This window comes from Pomacea canaliculata, linkage group LG2 (genome assembly GCF_003073045.1).
Source record: "Pomacea canaliculata isolate SZHN2017 linkage group LG2, ASM307304v1, whole genome shotgun sequence".
NCBI lineage: Eukaryota > Metazoa > Mollusca > Gastropoda > Architaenioglossa > Ampullariidae > Pomacea > Pomacea canaliculata.
In genome coordinates, this window is record NC_037591.1 from 13353479 (window position 1) to 13375906 (window position 22428).

At 37.4% G+C, this 22428-nt stretch overlaps 2 protein-coding genes across 4 annotated transcripts; both read left to right on the forward strand.

Annotated features, from left to right (window-relative positions):
* The first annotated feature begins 501 nt into the window (after positions 1–501).
* LOC112556105 (nuclear envelope integral membrane protein 1-like) lies at positions 502–5748 on the forward strand. Of its 3 annotated transcripts, none has more exons than XM_025224774.1 (9): positions 502–648; positions 992–1110; positions 1234–1453; positions 1718–1790; positions 2206–2299; positions 3381–3491; positions 3802–4037; positions 4319–4480; positions 5143–5748. In XM_025224774.1, exons 1-9 carry the CDS (start codon positions 543–545, stop codon positions 5399–5401), a joined length of 1380 nt encoding a protein of 459 aa, XP_025080559.1. In that variant the 5' UTR covers positions 502–542; the 3' UTR covers positions 5402–5748. The 3 variants fall into 3 exon arrangements, with proteins under 3 accessions (XP_025080559.1, XP_025080561.1, XP_025080560.1); XM_025224776.1 differs by having other exon boundaries at positions 4319–4411; positions 5141–5312; XM_025224775.1 differs by lacking the exon at positions 5143–5748 and adding an exon at positions 4787–5126.
* A 5645-nt stretch (positions 5749–11393) lies between these two features.
* On the forward strand, positions 11394–20187 carry LOC112556106 (nuclear envelope integral membrane protein 1-like). The gene is made up of 9 exons (XM_025224778.1): positions 11394–11409; positions 11601–11717; positions 13029–13251; positions 13567–13639; positions 15152–15239; positions 16533–16646; positions 17512–17747; positions 18263–18415; positions 19268–20187. Exons 3-9 carry the CDS (start codon positions 13125–13127, stop codon positions 19443–19445), a joined length of 969 nt encoding a protein of 322 aa, XP_025080563.1. The 5' UTR covers positions 11394–11409; positions 11601–11717; positions 13029–13124; the 3' UTR covers positions 19446–20187.
* The last annotated feature ends 2241 nt before the right edge of the window (positions 20188–22428 follow it).

The window sequence follows — 22428 nt, forward strand, 5'->3', positions numbered from 1 at the left end:
GCACGAACTTCAATAAATACGTTATTAGTGGTCAGATTTACTACATCCGTATTTGACCGAGTGGTCGGAGACCAACTGTTCTCTACACATGTTTTTTTGATGACGTCACATGAAACAGCTCAATATGAGTCGCAAAATGTGAACGAGCGAACTGGTGAACTGTAAGCGAGAACGTGAAAGGGTATTCTGTGTTTTGTGAGGATGAGCTCAGTATATTATCTGTTAGTTTGCTAGTGGAAAGTTATGACATAATTAAAAATATTTGAGTTAAAAAAAAACTCTAATTGCCACTGACAGATTAAAGGCATGTCAACAGGAATTTCTATCGCAAATATATTTCCTCTCTATAACAACAGATTATACATGACCATTTTTTTAATTTTGCTTCCTTTGCAAACATTAAAACAAAACTCAATATTCGCCAGAGTATACACACATTACATACGTTACATCGCACGCACGAGAGTCAGCCGGCGAGACCAGGGGCAGGCAACACTCACAGACAGTCCTGTGACGTCATCGCGGCAAACTCTTTTTTCAAAATGGCTCGTCACTTTCTGTTTGGAACTGTTATAACATTAGTGATTCTCACTTTCACGTCTCCGGCAAAAGTTACTTTAAGCAAAGATGAATGTAATCCTCCAGACTGTAAGTCTGTTCGTTTTTCTTATTGTTTTGTTTACTGTAAATCGCATCATTTCAGACAGCCCAACTCGATAAAATGATTCGTTCAGTTTGTGCTCAAAAATAAGTTCAGTAGTTCACTTGCTGGTGTTTTTGGTTTCACTATTTGTGCCCCAACGGATCTTTGTTTTTGTATTACTTTGCACTGGTTGAGAAGGTGGGGGAAAAAATTCAGATTTAAAAATTATAACATGTAGTGTAAAACGTTTCTTTCGTTAAGTTTCGAACACACAGGACACAGCATCATCGTAGTTTAAGTTTATAGAATGTTTAGATTAATTCATTTTTCTACTTTATTTTCTGGCAGATATTCGTCTACTTAATGAAACCAACTTTAAAGTCAATGAATGTTCATTAACAAAACTGATCATCTTTTGCCATCCTGGACAGAAAAAGGCAGGGTGGAACTTATGGGTGAATCCCCATGTAAGTACAAAGTTAAGCTATGATCCTTTAAAATATTATCTAAACAAGGTGATGATGGTTGTGATAACAATAGTGAATATGACCTTTTTATAAATTTATATGAATCTCCTTACCTATCTTCAGGTGCTGCTGAAAGGCATAGACAATGGTATGCCTCCCCATGATCTGGTCGTTTTTTATGGAAACAACATGTCTGATGTTAAACATCGCATGACTGCCAAGCAATATTTTAACTGGAATTCCTTCATGCTTCTGAAAGAAGAATACCAGCTTTCCCCGTTTAACAACAGCTGTATTAGTTTCAAATCATCTGCACCGTATACAGTGCATTTCCGAATCAAAAGTAAGGGTAATTATGTGGAGGTTTGTTGATCAACTGGGTTAAAACTTATGTTGCGTTTAACAGATTATTTGAAATTTCAAGATTAAACGCTTTTAGGTGGAGGGATAAAAATTAAAGGTGCATGCACACACTTGCTTGCATAGATGCATATCTGCATGTTTTTTTTATGTATGTGTATATATTTTTGTGTATCTTAGATGCTCATCCACATAGATTTACCTATCTCTGTATATAAATATATCAGTACTTGCCTGTCTCTTTCAGATCCAGATTTCTGGTACATTACTTACGTTTTACTGGGTATCATTATTTTCTTCTGTGCACCGTCATGGAGCAGGTATTTCTCTCTGTATCTTTTTGGCATATGATCCTAGTGTCTTTTTAATGGATTTTTAAATATATGAATTGAATGATAAAGCCTAGAATTTATCCATGAATTGAATGGTAAAGCCTGGAATGTTACAATGCATTGTGTTTATCTGTAATATATTCCTCCATGTTTGTGTGTGTGTGTAGGGCATGCATATAGAGATGGTAGTGTGTGCACCAGCAAGTGAGAAAGTGCATAGTGTACCAGTTTATTATTCTGATTTTGAAAAGTATGAACTGACTGTTGCATTTGTGTATAATTCTTCAAGCATTTATTTGCAAACTGGTCTGACTTTTTATTATGATTAGATAAAACCAGTAACATTATTGTTAAAATCTTACCCATATTTTTTCTCATCATGAACAATGTTAATCCTCTGCAGGAACAGCCTTTTTCACTATGGAACAGGCATTTCATTTGGTGTGCTTGCTTCATTCCTCATTGTCTTCTTCGTTCTAACTCGTCTTTTACCACAGGTAACTGTAGAGCAAAGCTGATACGTGGTTGTTTTATGATTTGGTAGTTACTCCATATTTTACATATACCACAACAATTGTGTCATTCCCAAAGTCTAGATGCTGTCATAAACTGAGATGTTTTTATGATGTTTTGGTGTCTAATCTCCTTCATTGCATTCACAGCTAGTAGATGTGCATACAGAGAACAGTGTTAGATTCAGAGGCAGAAAATAACAGTCTGGTTGGCAAAACTAAGGTGATGAAGTAGTCTTTTGGTTGGTTGTAATCTGAGATTTTGTTCAGGAAGCTTTGTTTCCATCTTTATTTCATGAGGTTCTTGGCCACCTAAAAAGACAGTAGTGCTTCCAGTCTTTGCTAACTCATTTCCTTTCTTATTGCTGCTGATTTCACTTTCAAGATTTTAAAGGCAAACAGCTTAGTTTAGCTGATTTATAGATGATCTTTCTTCTTATTGGATTTTCTCCTTTTAACCTTAAAAGGTTGGCTTTTAGTTTTAGAATGCATGGTAACTTTTCTGTTTATGCTATTCCAGCTACCAATTTTACTGACTTAATAAACAAAAAAACGCAGTATTCACTTAAACTTTTTAGTTTAACACCTTTATCATTGTGCATTATCAATAGTTAGAGCAGAATGCTTTTTTTTAATTGTTCACCTTATCCTTTTGCCTGGATACTCCCATACTTGTATTAATTAACTTGAGCAGATTTATTAAAATTGAACAGAGTCAGTGAATGCTAGTCTGTGATACTTAATTGTCATACGCACACTAAAATTATATACATCACTTTGAAATGCTATGTAATATTAGTTCTTTGTGAAATCACGTCTTATATATATATAAGGATGTGAGTGTTTCAATTTCTGCATAAATGATACTTTTTTTTTTTTTTGTTCATAAGCTTTCTTCATGGGCCTTTTTAGGATGGGAACCATGTGTCTGCATATGCTGTATTTATAAACATTTCTTATATTGGCATTAATAGGATCATTGTCTCTGTATCTTCTTTCTAAAATTGTTTTATTTAATTTTTTTAAAATGAAAGGAGTTGGGTCTTAAATAATGCTTTGTTTTCAGCGTTTAAAAACTATAAGTTATATCGTAATGCTGCTCAGTGGCTCAGCTTCACTGTTCATGGTACAACTGGTCAAGAACTACTTGTTTGAGATCATTCAAATCCATTGGCAGGTAACTGGAGTCTTTTTTGCTCTCATATGAATGTTAAGGAGTAATTAATTGAAAACAATTTTTATGTTCTAGCAAATTTTACTCACAGGTTTTCAGAATTTAAATTTGTTAAAAATTATTTGGTTACCTACTCTCTTATCCTCCTGAAAATGTCTCTTAAGGTGGAATGTATATTTTTAACAGAATCACTGAATGTTAAGTAATAATTTGATAGTAGCTGTGTAGATGACTTTTAGAGTAAAAGCATTTTAGAGGAATTAGCAACTGTTCCACCATTGAGCTTACCTTTATTTAATTTTCTTTTTGACAGCTGTTCCTTAGCTACGTAGGAATTTCAGCATTAGTGAGCTTTATTATCGTCTATCGCTGGGGTCCCATTACAGAAACTCGCACTTTAAACCTAGTGCGCTGGATTCTTCAGGCCTTGGGTTTGATTCTGATCTACCAAGGTACTCAAATTGCTGAAGCTTCTGTAGCTATTATCTTGCTGGTGATAACAGTGTACCTAAGTCCACGCACTGTTCCCAACTGGATCAAGTTTGCCTGGTGAGTGTGTGATCTCTGCACAGTGTTCTATTGTCACTGGGACATTCTAAATAGAGGCAGTATAGTGCTAAACATTATATTACTTTTGCATTTTATTTTGCTGCCATCTAAAATAAAAACAAAAGAGGAAAACATCACAAACCAGAATCCCTTGATCAGTTTTATAGCAACCTATAGCTGTTCTGATAAGGAGCTCTCATAGCAGTCTTCCTAACCATTTCCTTAAAGGGTTGTTTTCTGGTCTGAATCGGCCTTCAGAATTTTTGTTAATCAAATCACAGGTACAAGATCTTCCCGCCAAAGGTTTGCCTTTTGACAGAGGATGAGTATAACAAGGAAGGAGAGGAAGAGACACTGAAAGCACTAAAAGAACTCCGGGAGTACTGCCGCAGTCCACAGTGTAATGCATGGAATACAGTTGGTCAGCTTTCATCCCCTTCTCGGTAAATATTTTTCTCACTTGCAGATTCTGTGACTTTCCTCTTGTAGTTAGTTTGCTAGAGCCCTGATATTGATCACAAATACAGGTCAATTTTTGGTGATTTGAGAGTCCAGTGTGACTTCTTTTTTTTGTATGCTTATGCAGTAAAACTTTCCCTATTGGGACATCCGCCCCACCCACCCCAACCCAGTTTATTTTGACAGATATATTTCACTATGTAAACATCCTCTCTGTTACAACAAGGTCTCCAAGACAACTTACGACAACAGTTTGTGCTCTATTTGGATTTTTTTTTTTTTTTTTGCAGACAATGCATGTTGAAAAAATAAAGTACATTTTAAAAAGGACTGGTCTGGTCGTTTGTTCTGTATTACAACTTTCTGCTAAATAATAGTATTGAAAGAATTTTCTGGTTCATTTTGTCTCTTTGTTTACCAACACACATCTATTCATGCTATATTTTACAATCTTTTGCAGAAGTCCCATGTTTATAAAAATAAAATGTTATGACTGACGTGCTGTACTTTATTGTAACTTTAAGCATAAACTGTGTCTATTTAGGATATTTTTATAAAATGTAGATAAGAGTAGCTCTGTGGATGATGCCACTCTTTGGACCTTATGTTAATCTCACCTTTGAGAACCTGTCTATTTCTGCATCAGGTTTGCTAAGTTTATTGCTGGAGACTCCCATGTGACTGATGATGAAATCGAGCAACACACCATGTTTGTGCAGTCTAACGATTTCAGTGACATTGAGGATGAGGTGTCTGCTGGAGGGGATAATGCACAGTTTGAGCAGCCAGACTTCCCTCGGCCCCAATTCAACTATAATCTACCCCCTTCTTTTGAACTCAATGATAGTGATTCTGATTATGAATCTGAACCTAACAACCGATATCATCATTTGTCTTTAGCATGACAATGCATAGTATTCCAGGCAAATTGGCATGCATGAATAGTTGCTACATAACATCATTTTTCACACACTATAATTGCAGTGTTAGAGTACTGACATTTCAGCTTTAGTATTAGTAAGCAGAGTATTGTTGTGCACTTTTTTTTTTTTTAAGATGTACTGTAGTAGCTTGATTTTTTTTTAAACTCCCTTCCTTCTCGTTTAATGAAGACAGGGGCCATCAGTTATTCGGTGTCCAGTCACTTAATCCCCAGACACTTCATCCCCGACACTTCATCCCCGACACTTCATCCCCTAGACTTTTAATCCCCAGACACTTCATCCCCGACACTTCATCCCCGACACTCAAGAACAATTTTCATATCATATTGTTGAAGAACATTAAATTTACTAGCTTATATAAACTTTAACTAATGTTGTAGATGTTCAAATGACGAAGTTAAAAGCATGATTTGAATTTGAATTTCAATTAAATTTTTCGCTGACTTCATAATTTTTATAGTTAAGGATTTAGTTTAGGGATTAAGTGTCTGGGGATGAAGTGTCTGGGGATTAAAAGTCTAGGGGATGAAGTGTCGGGGATGAAGTGTCTGGGGATTAAGTGACTGGGAACCCAGTTATTCAGGCAAAGTAATTTTAGAATATTTCCCCTTAAAAGTAGATTTTCCAAATACTTTTCTGTTTCATTTTATTAATTGTAAGAGAAGCAGCTTGTAATCTTTTTCTTTTTCTCCTACTCCTTCCCATATTCTTAAAAGTGGGTGGGTGAGAGGGCTACATCAGGGGAAGTAATTTTGAAATATTACTCTCTAGAAGTAGATTACCTAAAATATCTTATCTCGTCATCCATTCCTCATCAATGAATAATTTACAAATGACCATAATCATATAAACTTAAATGTTTGTGAAAAGAAGAAAAATATCTGATCATTTATGCCATGTATTCCATGAGGTTGTTTGTGTATTTGTGTCTTCGTTCAACACTTCAAACTGCTTGTAGATAAGGTAAAAAGCTGAAAAAGACTTTTTTTGTTCACATCAAACTGCTTGTAGATAAAGTAAAAAGCTGAAAAAGACATTTTTTTTTTAAAAAATCTGCTGTCACAGTTTTCTTTGAAACTGTTCACATCCTTAGAGGACTGGTGTAATAAGTTAATGTGTTTTCCAAGCGTATCGATTTGTCCTATCTTTTTCTGTGACTTTTTTGTCCATGATTTTCATCAGACAAAAGTATACAAAATGTGTTTTTAGTGAGGGCATATAAATAAGCGTGTATGTATCTTACCATGAACTTGCATGCCTATTGTCTTTAAAAATTATGTTGAAAGCATTTGGTCTTTTACAGTGTAATTCTTCTAATTCAGGATCTCTATTTGCACGAGTACTTCGTTTATGTGCTAATGGTGCTACATATCATGTAGATATTCATTTATCCCCATTCATTTTTTCTTTTTTATTTTCTATGCAATTATCTTAGTCTTAGAAACTTGTTCATTACATTTTCATGAAGAATACTCTCAGACATTCCCATCCATCATGCTTTAGCAGTGTACATTTGTCTTGTCAGGTAGAAGATACCATGCAGTATTAAAAGTACTTGAATTTGGACAGAAGGTTTAAAAGTTGTTTCTGTTTACCTTTTGTACCACCATATTTTTTTAATTGACTGGATGTGTTGCTAACAGAATTGGAGAATGTAAGAAACTGAAATAACTGCATTTGTGTTCTAATTTTGTATTTCAGAAATTTGGAAAGGAAAGAAAAAAATATGACTTTTGGGGTGATTTTTTTTTTTTTGTGGTGCCAGAGCATTGCCTTCAAATTAAAAAAAAAAATTATTTTTACATACTTCCAGATTTTCTCCATTAAAATACCTTATTTAGTTAGCTTTTTGTGGGCAATATTTTATGTGTGTGTGTGCGCGCACGTGCGTAAGAAAAAGTATGCATGGGTAAGAATGGGTTGGTATACCCGAGCTTTTCATTTGCATTTTCAAATTTGTAATGCAAATATGACAGTAGTGTCTGTAGCTTTGATCCCACAAATGGAAACAGTTGGAGAGTTTTAATTTTTAATAATATGTCAATTTTAAAATAAAAAACTTTTTGAGTGTACTAATTGATTTATACCAATCATATATCTTGGGCAATTTCTGATTAAAAAAATTAAATACTTTTAAGGGGAGTCAGGTTTGCTTATTTGCTGTTGTTTCTCGCCTTTGGTGAATCACCCTTTCAGCTGGTCAATCACACTAAAAATAGGACATAGCAGAATTTCCTTTAGGGGTTGTATTTTTGATCAAGATGTTTTTATAGACAACAAAACTTCCCATGCAAAACAATGTCAGTAATGTTTTCTAGCTTGCATATTGTGAACTATGGATTTAACAGAATTGCTACACTCCATCACTCCAGGCGACAAAATGTTATTCAGTATTTTGTCACAACAAAAATTCACTTCTCACTGGCATCCCGATCTCTTCAAGTTTTAGAGTGCAGAATTAAGCTGTCAGGCTTACCTTTGACATTCCCGAGAAAGTCCCAGTCATCTCTACTTGTTGCAGAAGCTCTCCCCAGCTACACTGTAACTGGCTGCAGATTGTTTTTAGACTACTTTGTGGTATCTTCTATAATTTTTTTCTATAGTCAATATAGGGGTGGGCTAATTACTGCCCGCGGAGGTCTTTGAACCGGCCCGTCTACCAAAATGTGAAGTGCACTTGTTTTCATTTAAAAAAAAAAAATTCAACCTAGGTTAATTTGAGGGAAATTTACTTTATCAAGTACAGCAGCGTTAGAAATGGCATTAAAACAAAGTACAAAAATAATAACTCGGCTGTCATGTCTGATGCAGTCGTTAGAGAGCATCGGGAGCGGCTGGTTTTAAAGTTTTATTGTGAGCGAATTCAAACAGCTTCACTTTACACACACGGTAAGTGAACCCCATTATCACTAGGTTTGTTGTGTAGTCACTTTGCCTGGTTTTTTTGGTAATTTACCGGCGCGCCGTATAGCTTAGAATTTTGAGACCGGCCAGCAAAAAGTAAATTTTGCCAACCCTGATATGGATGCTATGGTCTCGGCACTTTGAATCTGATTTCAAACTCTTCTAATTTTTCATCACAAAAAGAAAGGGATTGTACTCTTATCTTGGTCATGTAGTGTGGAACAACTTTTTTAAAATCCGATATTCAATACTGCAGTCTGCTTCAAAAAGTCTCTAAAAAAAAGCCTGTGTATATAATCTATACACCTGCCCACCACAGCGCTGATCATTGGTATTTAGTTTCAATCTGCTTACCTTTGCGTATGAGCTGTCGGTTAAGCAGTTTGACAAAGGTGTATGGTAAAAAAGAATTTTGTGTGCATGCGTATGTGTATAGACAGATTTTTGTCTGCAAATATCATAGGCCCTACTACCAAGGAGAGGTGTGTGCATTAAAAATATTTCTGTCCTGTATTTTGTGTTTGCTTATGTAGTACCAGGAATTAATAACGTGTTTTGATATCTCAGCTATGTTATCCCTAGAAATTCATTCAAAACACAACCTAGACCATATGTTCAAGCAGACCACCTTGCCTTGACTGCGAGATCCTGCTCAATGACTTCGACGTTGTGGTGTTGTGTCTTTGTTGATATTTTGGTTACGTGTGTGTATCACGTTCATTTTAAGTTAATTTATTTCTAAATTTGTGTATTTTACTTAATTTTGTAAAATGCATAATGCCGAAAGTAGGAAAATGCGCCGTGAAAATCTGCTTTTTTCTTTTTGTACGTGAACGCATGTCATTGTATATTGTATTTTCATCGTTTTTAATATGTGTTATCATATGTCCATCATTGGGCATTGTAAATTGTTTTTCAGTTTTCGTCTGTTACAACCCATCCGATCATCTTGTACTCAGCATCACTATATAGTTCAGTCACCCTGTACCTCACTGAAGACCTTGCATCATCGTCACACGTGATCCTGGGCGAGGAGGTAAACACGGACTGACCTGTGGACACTGAAGTAAATTCGCTGTTAACCGTTCTCTAAACGATCATCCCGTAGTCTCGCCGGTACATGGTGAAAATTCATTCAGGAAGCCTTGGTTTGAGGTCTAAGGACAACGCGTGCACCAAATACATTCCATCGTTCCCTACGATGTCCTTTCAGGGTCGAGCCTAATCACAACTCTCGCAATGTTTCCAGACCACTGAGTAGGTGTATGTGGGGGGAATGGGGTAAAAGAGGAGAGAACCTAAGTCCACATTGTCTAATTACCGATTCATTGATGCTGGTATATACTTTCTTGAGAACATAATATTTATCTCTCAGATAGGTATGAACATAAATATACATACCACGTGTACTTCAATTTCTATCATACCTTGGCAAAAGGGATAATGGCGAGCTACTGGAGATTGTTCCTGTATTTCTGAAACTCCTACCATAGCACGTGAGTACGCCTTTCTTATGTTATTCTTTAAAATATCAATATACTTTTCTCGTTCTATACAACTTTTGAAACTACCATACGAGAGAGAGAGAGAAATGAATGTGGATCATATGCAAGACTGAATCGCTGTGCTGCGGATCTATCTGGTAGCGCGGGTTTGAATGTTTCATTTTTTATCCACAGAGCTACATTACTATAAAACTTTGTGGGTTTATCGTGTTGTTGATCGTTGTGGTGTGTGGTTCTAACCCTTGCTGTCCTATAGAGCTGCTACTAATTGCCCTCCTGGATAAATAGTCATCTTAAAAATGACCAAAGGAGAAAACCAAAGGGCATAATGTCGATTGGAAAGTTAAGTTTCGTTTTGTTGTTGTTGTTGTTGTTGTTGTTGTTGTTTGTTGTTTTCATTTACGTGTGGGTAACTCTCAGATTGTGAATTCCAAGAAAACAGTACTTACCTGATTTTAACACTTCATTTTAGACCTAGCAAAATTAAGTGTCAAATTCTGTTCAACTAAATCACATATCTTCGCAATTTTTATTCTAGGAAGAGAAATCGGATGGTGACACCGACTGATAGGCCTACTCCACGAAGACGGAGTTTGAGGCGTTATCTCCTTTTAGCCGATCTACCCAGCTCGAGCCCAAGAAGTTGTTGTTTTTTTTATGGGTTTTTTGTGTGTGTCTGTGTCAACAGTGCCAAGCCAAGCTGAACGGGATCACAACCTCTGACCCTTACGTGTACATCGCCTCTAAATTTGTCCTTTCATGGTGTCTATTAAAATTTCAGTACTTTAACTGGTGACTGCTTTTGTGGAAAAAGTCACAATTTAGTGGGTAAAGCGAGTGGTTTTCAGTGCAAACTGTAGATGTTAGTGAATTTTTTTTTTATTTGGTTTACACGCCTTTTGTTTAGGTGTGTGTTTCTTTTTACATGTTAGTTCGAGATAGATGATGTCTTCAGGGTTTGGATTAGTTTAAGGATTTGGATTAGGGCTAAGGTTTTGGTGTAGGCTTTTATTATGGAAGATTGGACATCACAAAAAGGCTAAAGTTTCAGTTACATTTACGACAGCCTTCCGCTTTGTTATTTTGGGTTGTACAGTCTTGTTAGTCAACGGCCAAGAAGGTTGTAGAACGTTCACACGGTATGCAATTGCCCGTTTAGACACCAAACACCGCATACCAAGCACCGTATCGTGAAGCTCATGTTACAAGAAGTTGGTGACGCTCGGGCATTTTTTTCAAATTGAAATCTGTTGTTAGCCTTTTCCACTATAGTATCGGGGTTTCAGGCCAGTCGTAACACTGGATGGGGCGGGAGGAGAGAAGTCAGGGAGCGGGAGAAGTGGGTAAATGTTGCGAGACAAGCCGACGGCGGCGACGGGAGGGTAGTTTTAAATACGCTTGTCAGACCGTTTGGTTCTTAATCCTTGCGTACCTCGCCTCGGGACACGCATTCTAGGAGGAAGAAACAGTTCATTTGAATGGATTTCAACGTTCTGTTTCTAATTTCAGATTTCAGCTTTTTTTTAATGTTCACGTTTCTGAACGAAGCAGAAGCTAAAGGTAACAACAACGTACCTAGTGATTTAAAACTAGTTCGTTTTGTGGAACCGTGTCCATCCCTGCATGCCTGACAATCTGTTTACATCATATAATGTCTGATGTTTGAGCCTGCCATAATAAGTAAGATTCGAGGTTTTTAGTTTAGACAGTTACAGCTGCATAACGAAACCTCTGTGACAGTTGGTTTTCAGGAATTAAATCAGGATATCAAACTGGCATTTATCAATGAAAATGGGAAGGAAAGAAAGTTTTTCTTATGCCACCCTGGACAGACCCGGAAATGGGAGAATTTGTGGGTGAATCCGCGGGTAAGTAATGTTGGTTAACCCTCTAACGGAGTGAAATTTTATAGCGTTTACCACGAATGTGGTCCCAATACTATTTTGTCATTCATTTCATGATGAAAACGCACATTCTGTGTAAAATGCAATACTTATTTTAACAAAACACGAAAATCAGTGTAATTAACATGTACCACAAATTAATGGAGCTCGTGTATAGTGCACCCTATTCTGTCCGGAACATTCTTTTTCTATAGATTTTCCAAGTCCAACCAGTTTTTCGCCCAGTTTTATCAGAAAGATTCTCCGTTTGTGACTTTTGCTGCGTTGCCACTAGGGATTTAGGAAAATCCAAACAATGTAGGCATTAAAAGTGCTGATATCCGCCATGTTGTAGAGCAGACTTGGGCAAAGGCCGGCCCGCCTCCTGTCTCTGACCGGCCCGCCCGCCAGTATATATACTATACATACAGTATTGGGTAAAAATGAGTTAACTATATTAGTCCGGCCCTCTAAAATCATCTCAATTTCTCATGCGGCCCCTTGGGAAAATTAATTGCCCACCCCTGTTGTAGAGGGTTACTATTGGCCATATTCTTGTCTTTAGTTCCGTGGTGTAGCAGTGAAGCAGTTGGCCCATTGTGTCGACGCCATCTTTAGTCCAAAATCAACCGAGCCTTTTCTCTACAGTGATGTTGGCAACATCCGGTTGATCATGAGAAGTGCTAAACGTAACTACTACCTTGCCATTCTTTGGGCAATAGGAAGTCAGCATTCAATGATAATAAAAGGCAAAGAGTGCAGTATTTGTTTGCCTCAAATTACTACTATAATCATCCTAAGGAAGCAGTTTTTGTAGGGTACACCACTACGCGAGGCAGTTTCTTTACCGAAGAAAGAGGGAAAATGGACACCAAAATAGGGTCTAAAGGGACGCTGTGAATAATTCGACACCGACATAAGAAATACTGTTAGTTCAGGCACACACAGGGAAGTCGAGGGGACAATTTTGGATGACACGCTGTTTATTTCTTGGAATTCATACGTAAGAACGTGGCTTTTATGTTAATGTTAGGATTAGGTTTTGTTTATGCAGAATGAGAAAAAAAAAACGCTCGGTTGAGGTCAAGTTTTTGGTAGTCAACCCCCGTTCGCGCATGCATGGAACTTTATTGGGGGGATAGAGTTTCGAGCAGGAAGCACTGACTGGACTATCGCCACAATAGTGCGTGAATTATGATTATGTCATAGTTTAGTTCAACGTACCAACATTTAAACCCAAATTATACATTTTCTTTGTTTTATTTCTGAATATAACTGAGCTTTCTTGCTGTGCAGCTGCATGTAACACGTTTTGACAAAGATACCCCTCCTCATGACCTGGCAAGCTACAATGGAAACAACCTGTCTGATAGGACACAATTTTTGTCTGACATGGGATATAAGGAAAAAGATCTTCGTTTTATGCCACTACAAGAGGAATATAGGTTCTCACCTTTCAACTACAGCTGCATTGGCTTCAGATCTACGGAATCATTTGTGGTGCACTTCCATGTGACAAGTGAAGCCCTTATATTTTGTCGTTTATCTGGCCATGATGCCAGCTAAGCATCTTTAACTATTTATTAGAAAGTCCGTACTGCAAATTCAAGTTCGTAGTTTCAGGTAAAAGCATTGAATAAAAAGCAAGCTTACTCCGTTGAAAGGCGGGGTTTTTTTTTCTGATGGCATTTTTGTAAGACAAAAGTACAAATGAAATTCTTAGGGCTTATTAAATATTTTGATATCAGAAGGCGCGTACTTTTCTTTTCTGAAGTACACATACAGACATGCACATACATGTGTCGCCCTGACAATGTGTACCTAACTGTTTCAGATCCAGAACTGTGGCAGATGGGTGGTGTCATTTGTGGTATCTTTATGTTTTTCTGTGCGTCGTCTGATATAAGGTATTTCATTGTTCATTCAGTCGCGCATGAATGAGTAAACAAGTGGAGCGTGAGAACGTGTTCTAGTTACGATTGAGTAGTGTCGACTCACGCATTATTTAGATTAGTGATAAATAGTAGGAATATGATAAAGGAACGCCTTAGACCAGTCATGCCCAACCTTTTTCGGCCTGCGGGCCAAACACATTTCCGACATGCGTGTCACGGGCCGCTTCACCGCAAAAATACAAAAAAAGAAAAAAAAAAATAGAGCAGATACCATTTTTATTAGAAACAAGTTGTACTTACCATTAATTATGTAGTAATTAGTGGGATATTTGAAGTTGTTTACCCGAAACCAACTTCTGAATGTCCGGCTGCATCGTAGAGACACCAAGTCAGAGCACTGAATCGAAATGTTCGTCCATCGAAAAAAAGAGAGACGCCCCTACGTACGGATAAATACTTCTTCTTCCCTTTTTTTCGTTTTTTTAGGTCTTTTTTTTTTTTATTACTAACATGCCGATTTCCTGCACTGTGGGCAGAAGTTTAGCGGGCCGGATGGCACCTCGTCGCGGGCCGGATATGGCCCGCGCGCCGTAGGTTGGGCATCCCTGCCTTAGACAATAAGCCAGATTCCACTTTCTTAATAATTGTTCTTTAATATACTAAGCTACGTTGTGTTTTTTCTGGGGAAATACGCTAGGGGCTTGGAGCTAGTACATGTAATTATATTTTTTTATGTCAGCAGTCTAGTATAAGTGTATTGCATGCACGTACATGTCAGCGTGAATGGAGGAGCAGTCAAGAGTATAGTATGATTAACTGTGACAATTTGTCCATCAAGCATGCCTGTTCCCCTAGGCCCTCAGCGTGTAGATCTTTCTTGGAGCTGGTTTTCTACGGATGTATAGACGAAAACTTGAAAGACAAAAAAAAAAAAGGCACATTTCTTGTGGTTAAAGGAACTTCAATTTCTTCTTTAGGCCTGCTTATCAACAACCATTGCATTAATCTTAGAATTTCGTAAGAGTTCTGCACTGATTATTTAAGAGGGATTTAATGTAAGGTCTTCACAGCTATGGGCAGGATAATGGATAAGTTAATGGGCGGATTTATATGTATATAGGTAAACGCCTTTGGCTTTTTAACTGACATGATTATTAACTGAATATTCCCATATTCCCGATATCATTGGGAAATAGGCATTAGAGACCAGGTTTTTCTGTGAAGGCAGTCATCTCTTCTATCTCGCTGTTTTACATTTCCCAACCTTGTAATGAACATTACCCATTCCACATTTGTGTTAATTGGGGAAGCTTTCGGGGATATCCAGCTGGCTAGTATGCAAATGTTAGGGGTTGGACGCCATTACTCTAATCACTAAGTTATTCACTTACACACAACATACATGCAACTGTAAGTAAACGCTTGTTTTGACACCAGAAATTACAAGCGAAAATAATTAAGAGCGTCACAATCTATCAAATAAGCCCAACTTGCTACTTTACCTGCCTTTCTTCTTATTTACAGTTTGTTGTATAGGGGCTATCTGGTACCGCATGAGGCAGGCATGTTAATCGTCAATGCTGTGATGATTGAAGTTGCAAATTTGAAAACGGTAACCATTATTTCTTGAATTTTGTTTTAAGTAGCAGTATCTAGTTTGCTAGAGATGGCACGTGACAACACGGGTTGTCACGTGACAAATAGCTGCCTGCGCTCTTGTTACTCCAGGTGCTTGTTTCTATTCATTTAAACAAACTTTTTTCTGTTATGTTTTTTTCTTCTGTTCTTTAGACTGCTTTCATAATATTTCATCAGCCTTGTCATGGCGAAAAAAAGCCGTTTCTGGTAGTAAATCTTTTCCTTCAAGCACTTATCATGGACATGACTACATGGAGGATCACTTACAAGTCACTTCAGTTCCACCTGTCCCTCTCGATTAGACAAAAATGGACTAATGACCGTTAAGAACAAAAATTCAATCAGCTCATTACCTTTTTCAGCCATCTTTATCACTGAGTTCACCTCCGTAGGTTTTTTTAAATTTTACTGTAGTCACAAGTCCAAACTACAACGGGGAGGCGGGAGGAGACTGTATCATGCCATCTGGTAGGTACTCACAAAAAAGATTTTTTCCTACCAAAAATTACATGTTTTATCATACAGCACCAGATGTAGGTGTATAAAAGACGTCTAGGAACATAGTTCTATGGATCTCGGTAGTGATGGTGCACTAAAGCTTTCACAAGAACTGTTCCACACATGATGGAAAGATGTCTTAAAGTGCTAGACCTGGCTCTCAATTTCTCAAAGCCCCTCCACTTACTTCAATAACACTGCGCTGCTTGTCATTATCCGTAATTGGGTTAGTTAGCACCTTCTCCATGCTCTAGGTACACTGGGCCAGGCACAGCTCCTCTTATACAAAACGTACAAAGCGAAGAGCAATGTACTCATGGGTGAAATTGCCCTTGGTTAGAAAAGAAATTGGTAAAACTAATTCTAACCCAGAAAAAAATCTCCAGATTCATGAGCCACTGAAAAGATGAAGTTAACTAATCTATTTTGATAGCATGAATTCCCGAAAAAGCGTGAGAGTGCATACGCGGTTCAACTACAAGAAACCAATCAAAGAGAACATATAAAGATATACCATTAACAGCGTTTTGAAACCACTCCCTCCCTCCCTACCCCAGTAACTGAGAAACGTGACATTTTTTAAGCAAACACCATCAATTGTATAAATCCTAATCGGTTTTATGCAGACCAGCCGTCATCTTCAGCTCAGTGGATTCAGGCTGGATATGCATACACGGTTTTTTGTTTTCAAGCATGTTTGCACGAAAGCGATGAGTTTCATTAATTTTTTTTCCTAACTTAACATGAAGCACGATTAAATTTTTCACAGAAGCTGAAGATTGCAGAATTCATAGTGAAGGCAGCGTCATCATTGGACCTCTTTGTACTACTGGTCTTCAAGAAGCTGCTCCCAGAGAGCTTGGCAGGGTTTATGAAAAGCCTGGTAACTATAAAACATTCCTTCCACCCGAGACCCAAGTATGGAGGGGAAAGGGGAGACTTACGTTTAAGGGTACAGTTTTTCTTTGTGTACTTGAAACTTTTACAGAGCGAATCCGTGCCAAGTACATATTTGTTGAGTTCAAAATGCAACTGTGTTGGCAAAAATATATTGAATTATTAAATACCATAAAAATCTTTATGAGTAAAACAGGATGTGATATCTCCCGCAGAACACTGTCATGTTTCTAGCTTGGTACTGAGTGAAGTGTAGCTGAATGGTTAAGGTAATTGTAAGTTATATGCCTTGTATCTTAGCGAAATTCTCGTAGACCATATTCCATCCAGGTTTCTGGAACAGAAACAGGGTCTAATCTCTGCATTCAGGTTACAAACTACCTTTCTCTTTCCTTCCTGTCGATACTTCAACACCCCAAAAAGTGATACAAGACCACTTCGAAAAGATTTTCAAAAACCTGTCTTTTTAAATCGTTATACAAACCCTGGCAATGTGTTCGTGCGTGTACGCCTAAAGGTATATAATTGTGTAAACTCCATCTTATCCCCATAGGGATTAGGTTAGCATCAACAAAACTCCATTATCAGTAGTAATAACAAAGATGAGAGCTTAGTTTCAGAATAATAAAAAACTTAAAAGGCCGAACTTCAACCATATCAACTGATTACTTTCAAGCAGGATAAATATTCATCGTCCAAAGCGTCCATTTGACAAACTGTCCATCTGTTGAAGGAAATTTTACTTGTCTAAGTAGCCTGCAAATGAGTTCTTCATTTACGGTCAGTTGATATTTATGAACAAACATGTACAAACATCAGTTGTTGTTTTTTTACTTTTTTTTCCCTGACAGTTCTTTCCTCGCCACACGCCGTTTTCGTCATTAGTGAGCTTCGCCATTGTGTATAGCTTTGGTCCTATTACTGACCCACGAAGCCTAAACTTGGTTCGCTGGGTCCTCCAGGCCTTGGGTTTGAGTCTCATCTACCACAGCAGTCAAATTGAAGAAGCCTCTGTTGCTATCATCTGGCTTGTGCTGGCAGTGTACCTGCGTCCACGAACTATCCCCAGGTGGATAAAGAACCTCTGGTTAGAGACTTTTCTTTGTTCAGTGTTAAATTAAAATAGATTTTACTATTCTGCTCTTCTACTATTCTAAATTACAAAAATCATTAAAAACATTGCAAGAAAATGACATAGCACATTTGTGTGCAACGCCTTAGTTTTTTTTACAGGCAGTAATTTTGTGTCCTTCACTGACTCCCTACTCACCCCCTCACCACAAAAACACATACACACACACACACAAATGGTTTACATATTTCTAAAACAATCAGAACATTTTTGCAGTAGCACGAAATTGAAGGAAAACTAATATGCCTGTTTGTATTAGGTGTGCAGTCTTAATATCACTTTTACTTTAGTGTTACGTTTACTGTTATTGTTTCTTATTACTGCCGAAAGCTTTATATTAATTTCTGATCTCTTTGTTACTCCCCAAGACTTCTGACAAACACCTCACATCAAAAGGAAAATATTTTATTTGGTTACTACAGGCTTATAAATTATTCTTTTTCTCTGACTTCTTGTTATTTTAATCACAGGTGCAAGTCTTTTCGGCGAAAGGTTCACCTTTTGACAGAGGACGAATACAACCGGGAAGGAGAGGAAGAGACACAGAAAGCACTAGAACAACTCCGGGAGTACTGCCGCAGCCTTCCCTTACTCATAGCTGGTCAGCTTTCATCCACTTCTCGGTAGGTGCACATCAGCTTTCATGCTTCACAGATCTGACATCTTTCCTTTCCTGACATCTTTCCAGCTGATGTTGCTTTTGCCTTAACCACATTGTAAATACGAGGGTAGGTGCGCAGTAGCTGATGTTATCAAATTTAAGTCCTACATCCCTAAGCTTACTGCAGATGAACAAGTCTTCTTGTATTAAATATCACCAAAGTCTAAAAATATGGACTGAAAACGATCAACATTTTTTGTGGAACAGAGGTTATAAAGGCCATTGAGTTTTATGCTTTTTATAATATAGCTGACGACGCTGCTCGACATCCTTCCCAAAAGCCAATTTCAATCTTATATGAGGTTGAAACACATGTTTTACAAAACCTCAAACTTATAAAAATGGAATTCAAACGACTGCAGTGCATTTCTCCCATCATTGGAAATATGCCATACACCATGGACGTATATTGATGAACTGATGTCTGTATGCCGAGACTCGCTCTTGGCCTGTTGTGGAGTGATCCGCTGTTAGTCTCGGCGAGCCCTAACAAAGAATGTGCATAAACCGGAAGCTATGTCGTCTAATGCCTCTTTTTAGCAGTTAACTGGGAAAAATCGTCTGCCAGCAGTCCAGGGATATTAGTTCGTGCATACACTAACTTAACATTAGTGATCATAGCATGTCGCGCGCGTGGGTGGGTGAGAATACACGGAAACCAATATTATTTAACCCCCCATCCCCACATACACACACCTAAAGCTTTATCCTCATTTTGGCATTTACTTAAGTATGCTATTGACGAACATTTTGTGAAATGTAGAAAAAATAACTAGTGGCAACGTGTGATGTCGCCTGTCTATTCTTGCTTCAGGTTTGTTAAGTTTGTTTCCGGAGAGTTCCATGTTACTGATGAGGAAATAGAGGAGCACATCATGTTTGTGCAGTCTCAGGATTCCAAGGATGTTGAGCTTCACCCCAGCCAGCCCCAGATGCCCCAGACTGCTGAGCCTGATGGCAGTGGCTCTAAGCCTAACATTGTTAGTTCTTAGTAACAGTTATTATTTTCATTTCCATCAAATATGACGACGCCATGAACCTGGTTCACATTGATGATCATTACTAAACATTATTTTAGTAAAAGCTGTTTGAGCACTTATGTAATTCGTTGACATTCGGATCTTAATAATCAGAACACAGATTTATATAAAAAAAAATGGTTTGATTGTATCTAAACTTTCTAATAAGCAGTGCCCTACCCTACTAACAGTTCAATGTGTGCGTGTATGTGGAGGTGGAGTGTTGTCAGGGGAAGTAATTTCCCTTTAGCATTACAGTGTTGCATATAAAATGGTCGTATTATAATTTGTTAGCATTTCCGTATAGACGGAAAATGATGTAAATGAGTACTTCATTATCACTTACCTAGTACAATTATAAGTTTTATCTTTTCTTTATTTTCTGTTTAAATAAATTCTCTTCCAATTTCGTTGCCACTCTTGCTGTTATCTTCCTTGGTATTTTGGCTAGGAGGAAGGACTTGGTTACAGGAGGGTTGGTGTCGATGGGTACAAAGAACGCCTTTGTAAGTAAGGTGCATATTTAAACATAAATTCTGTTCTTTAGTATTCTATTAATCCAAAGGGAGACATCCGCTGCCTTCAGAAAGTGGTTAACGGTGTCCAGTCACTTAATCCCCAGACATTTCATCCCCGACACTTCATCCCCTAGACTTTTAATCCCCAGACACTTCATCCCCGACACTTCATCCCCTAGACTTTTAATCCCCAGACACTTCATCCCCGACACTCAAGAACAATTTTCATATCATATTGTTGAAGAACATTAAATTTACTAGCTTATATGAACTTTAACTAATGTTGTAGATGTTCAAATGACGTTGAAGTTAATAGCATGATTTGAATTTGAATTTCAATTAAATTTTTCGCTGACTTCATAATTTTTATAGTTAAGGATTTAGTTTAGGGATTAAGTGTCTGGGGATGAAGTGTCTGGGGATTAAAAGTCTAGGGGATGAAGTGTCTGGGGATTAAGTGACTGGGAACCGTGGTTAACAACGCAGACGTCATTATGGTGCATAATTATTTTATACTTGAATTATTTTAAATTAGTGCTTAGTAATGTTACAACAGACATAATGTTTGGTGCAAATTCATTTCCCTTGAAAAAATGGATTTACCATGCTGACGAAGACAGATAATCGTATTAACACTGGCCATAGTTTGATGACTCTATAAAAATCCTGCAGGTTTTTTTTTTCTTTCTTTTTTTCTTAATGTTAATAGTTAATTATTACTGTGTATGCTAATGAATATCATCGTCACCGATATATGTGAAATAAAGATCCGTTTGAATACTATTGATTATCGGGGAACAATATAGTTATCCTCAGGGAAGCCTTCGATCTCCAAATCGGATAATCCAGGATGATACTCCGAGCCGAAAATAATTCTGTTCTGCTGGCTGTTATGAGACTCAGTGCTGCTGGCACTACTCAGTAGTTCAGGCCAACATCATTGAGAGCACTGAACGCGATGCTCAATAAAATAATGTAAATACAGTGATACCTCGGTTCTCGAACATAATTCGTTCCAGGAGGACGGTCGAGAACCAAATTGTTCGAGAACCGAAGCAATGAAACTCATAGGAAATAATGGAAACTGGATTAATTCGTTCCAATGCCTATTTACTGGCCTAGTTTGTATATAATATGTAGAAAAACATGAGTCTCAACAAGAAATAAATGTATTTATTAAAACAAAAACAAAAAAAAAATGTACTGTACTGTACAGTAAATTGTGTTTCATTTACTGTACCTGTACCAAACTTTATGGCGCAACTTCGTTCGAATTCCAAGACAAAATTTTCTCGAATTTCCTGGTCGAATACCGATTTGGTCGAAAGTCAAGGCGTTCGAGAACCGAGGTATCACTGTATGTGATTCTTCACTAAAAATCGTGTGTGTGTTTTTTTTTATATTAATAATAACTTGTTTTCTGTTCTCGTTTAACTAGTAAGCGAACTCTAACCTATCCTCTGAACAAAGACTTAACAGTATATGAATCGAAGTACAAGAAAAAAAGATTTAATTTACACAATAATAAAACTCAACAGCGTAATGGCTTCTGTAAAAGGGGGTCCTAATACTTACTATCCATACTTCCAAACTTACAATGTGTGTGTCTGAAGTTGAAGTAAAGACATTAGAAATTTTCAGGACACTTCTGCGGAAATGTGTCCCTGGATTATTTTGTGAACAGTCGACACGTCTTTAACTTTCTTCAACGTTAAGAGACTTTTCAACGAATCCCAGACGAGTCAGGCGGGTGGACAATGACTTGGTAGAAAGTGGGATCGAACACTTAGGTTAGAGAATCTTGGCGCAAGTCTGTGTATATTTTAAATCTTATCAGGGTGGTGTTCGTTCCACGGCTGTACGTGGCATCGTTCATCACGGCGTCTACCACTGTGTGCTGTATAATTTCATTTTTAGAGATGATTCAATTATACTAAAATTCAATTATGAGCATCTCGACAAATATTCCCTTTGTTTCTAAGTCTCAATTGATTACTAAAACCTTCAAATTTACCTGGATGCATGTAAATCTGAAATTGTAATACTTATTTTCTTTAAATTACAATAGTTGTTAAATATTTATATATTTAATGTAATGAGTAGAAGAATTTAAAGTAATTACAGAAGAAATATAATTTACAGAAAGTCCATCAGAAAGGCTAATACAGAAAATCCAAATTCTAACATCAGATTCTGGTTGGAAACGGCTGATAACGGTGTATAGCCAGAGAGGGTCTGGTATAGCCACACTCTTTTGGTCCAGATAGCAAGATTGTCATTATGTGGAGACGATGTCAATACTTTGGTAGCGGATGTAATTTTCAGCTTCAAATGTACACGACATGATCACTTGGAACACAATTATTGACGGCAGTGTTTTGTCGATGGTGACCTTAGAGAGTCAAGTAGAATGAGATTACTATAACTAAAAATAATCA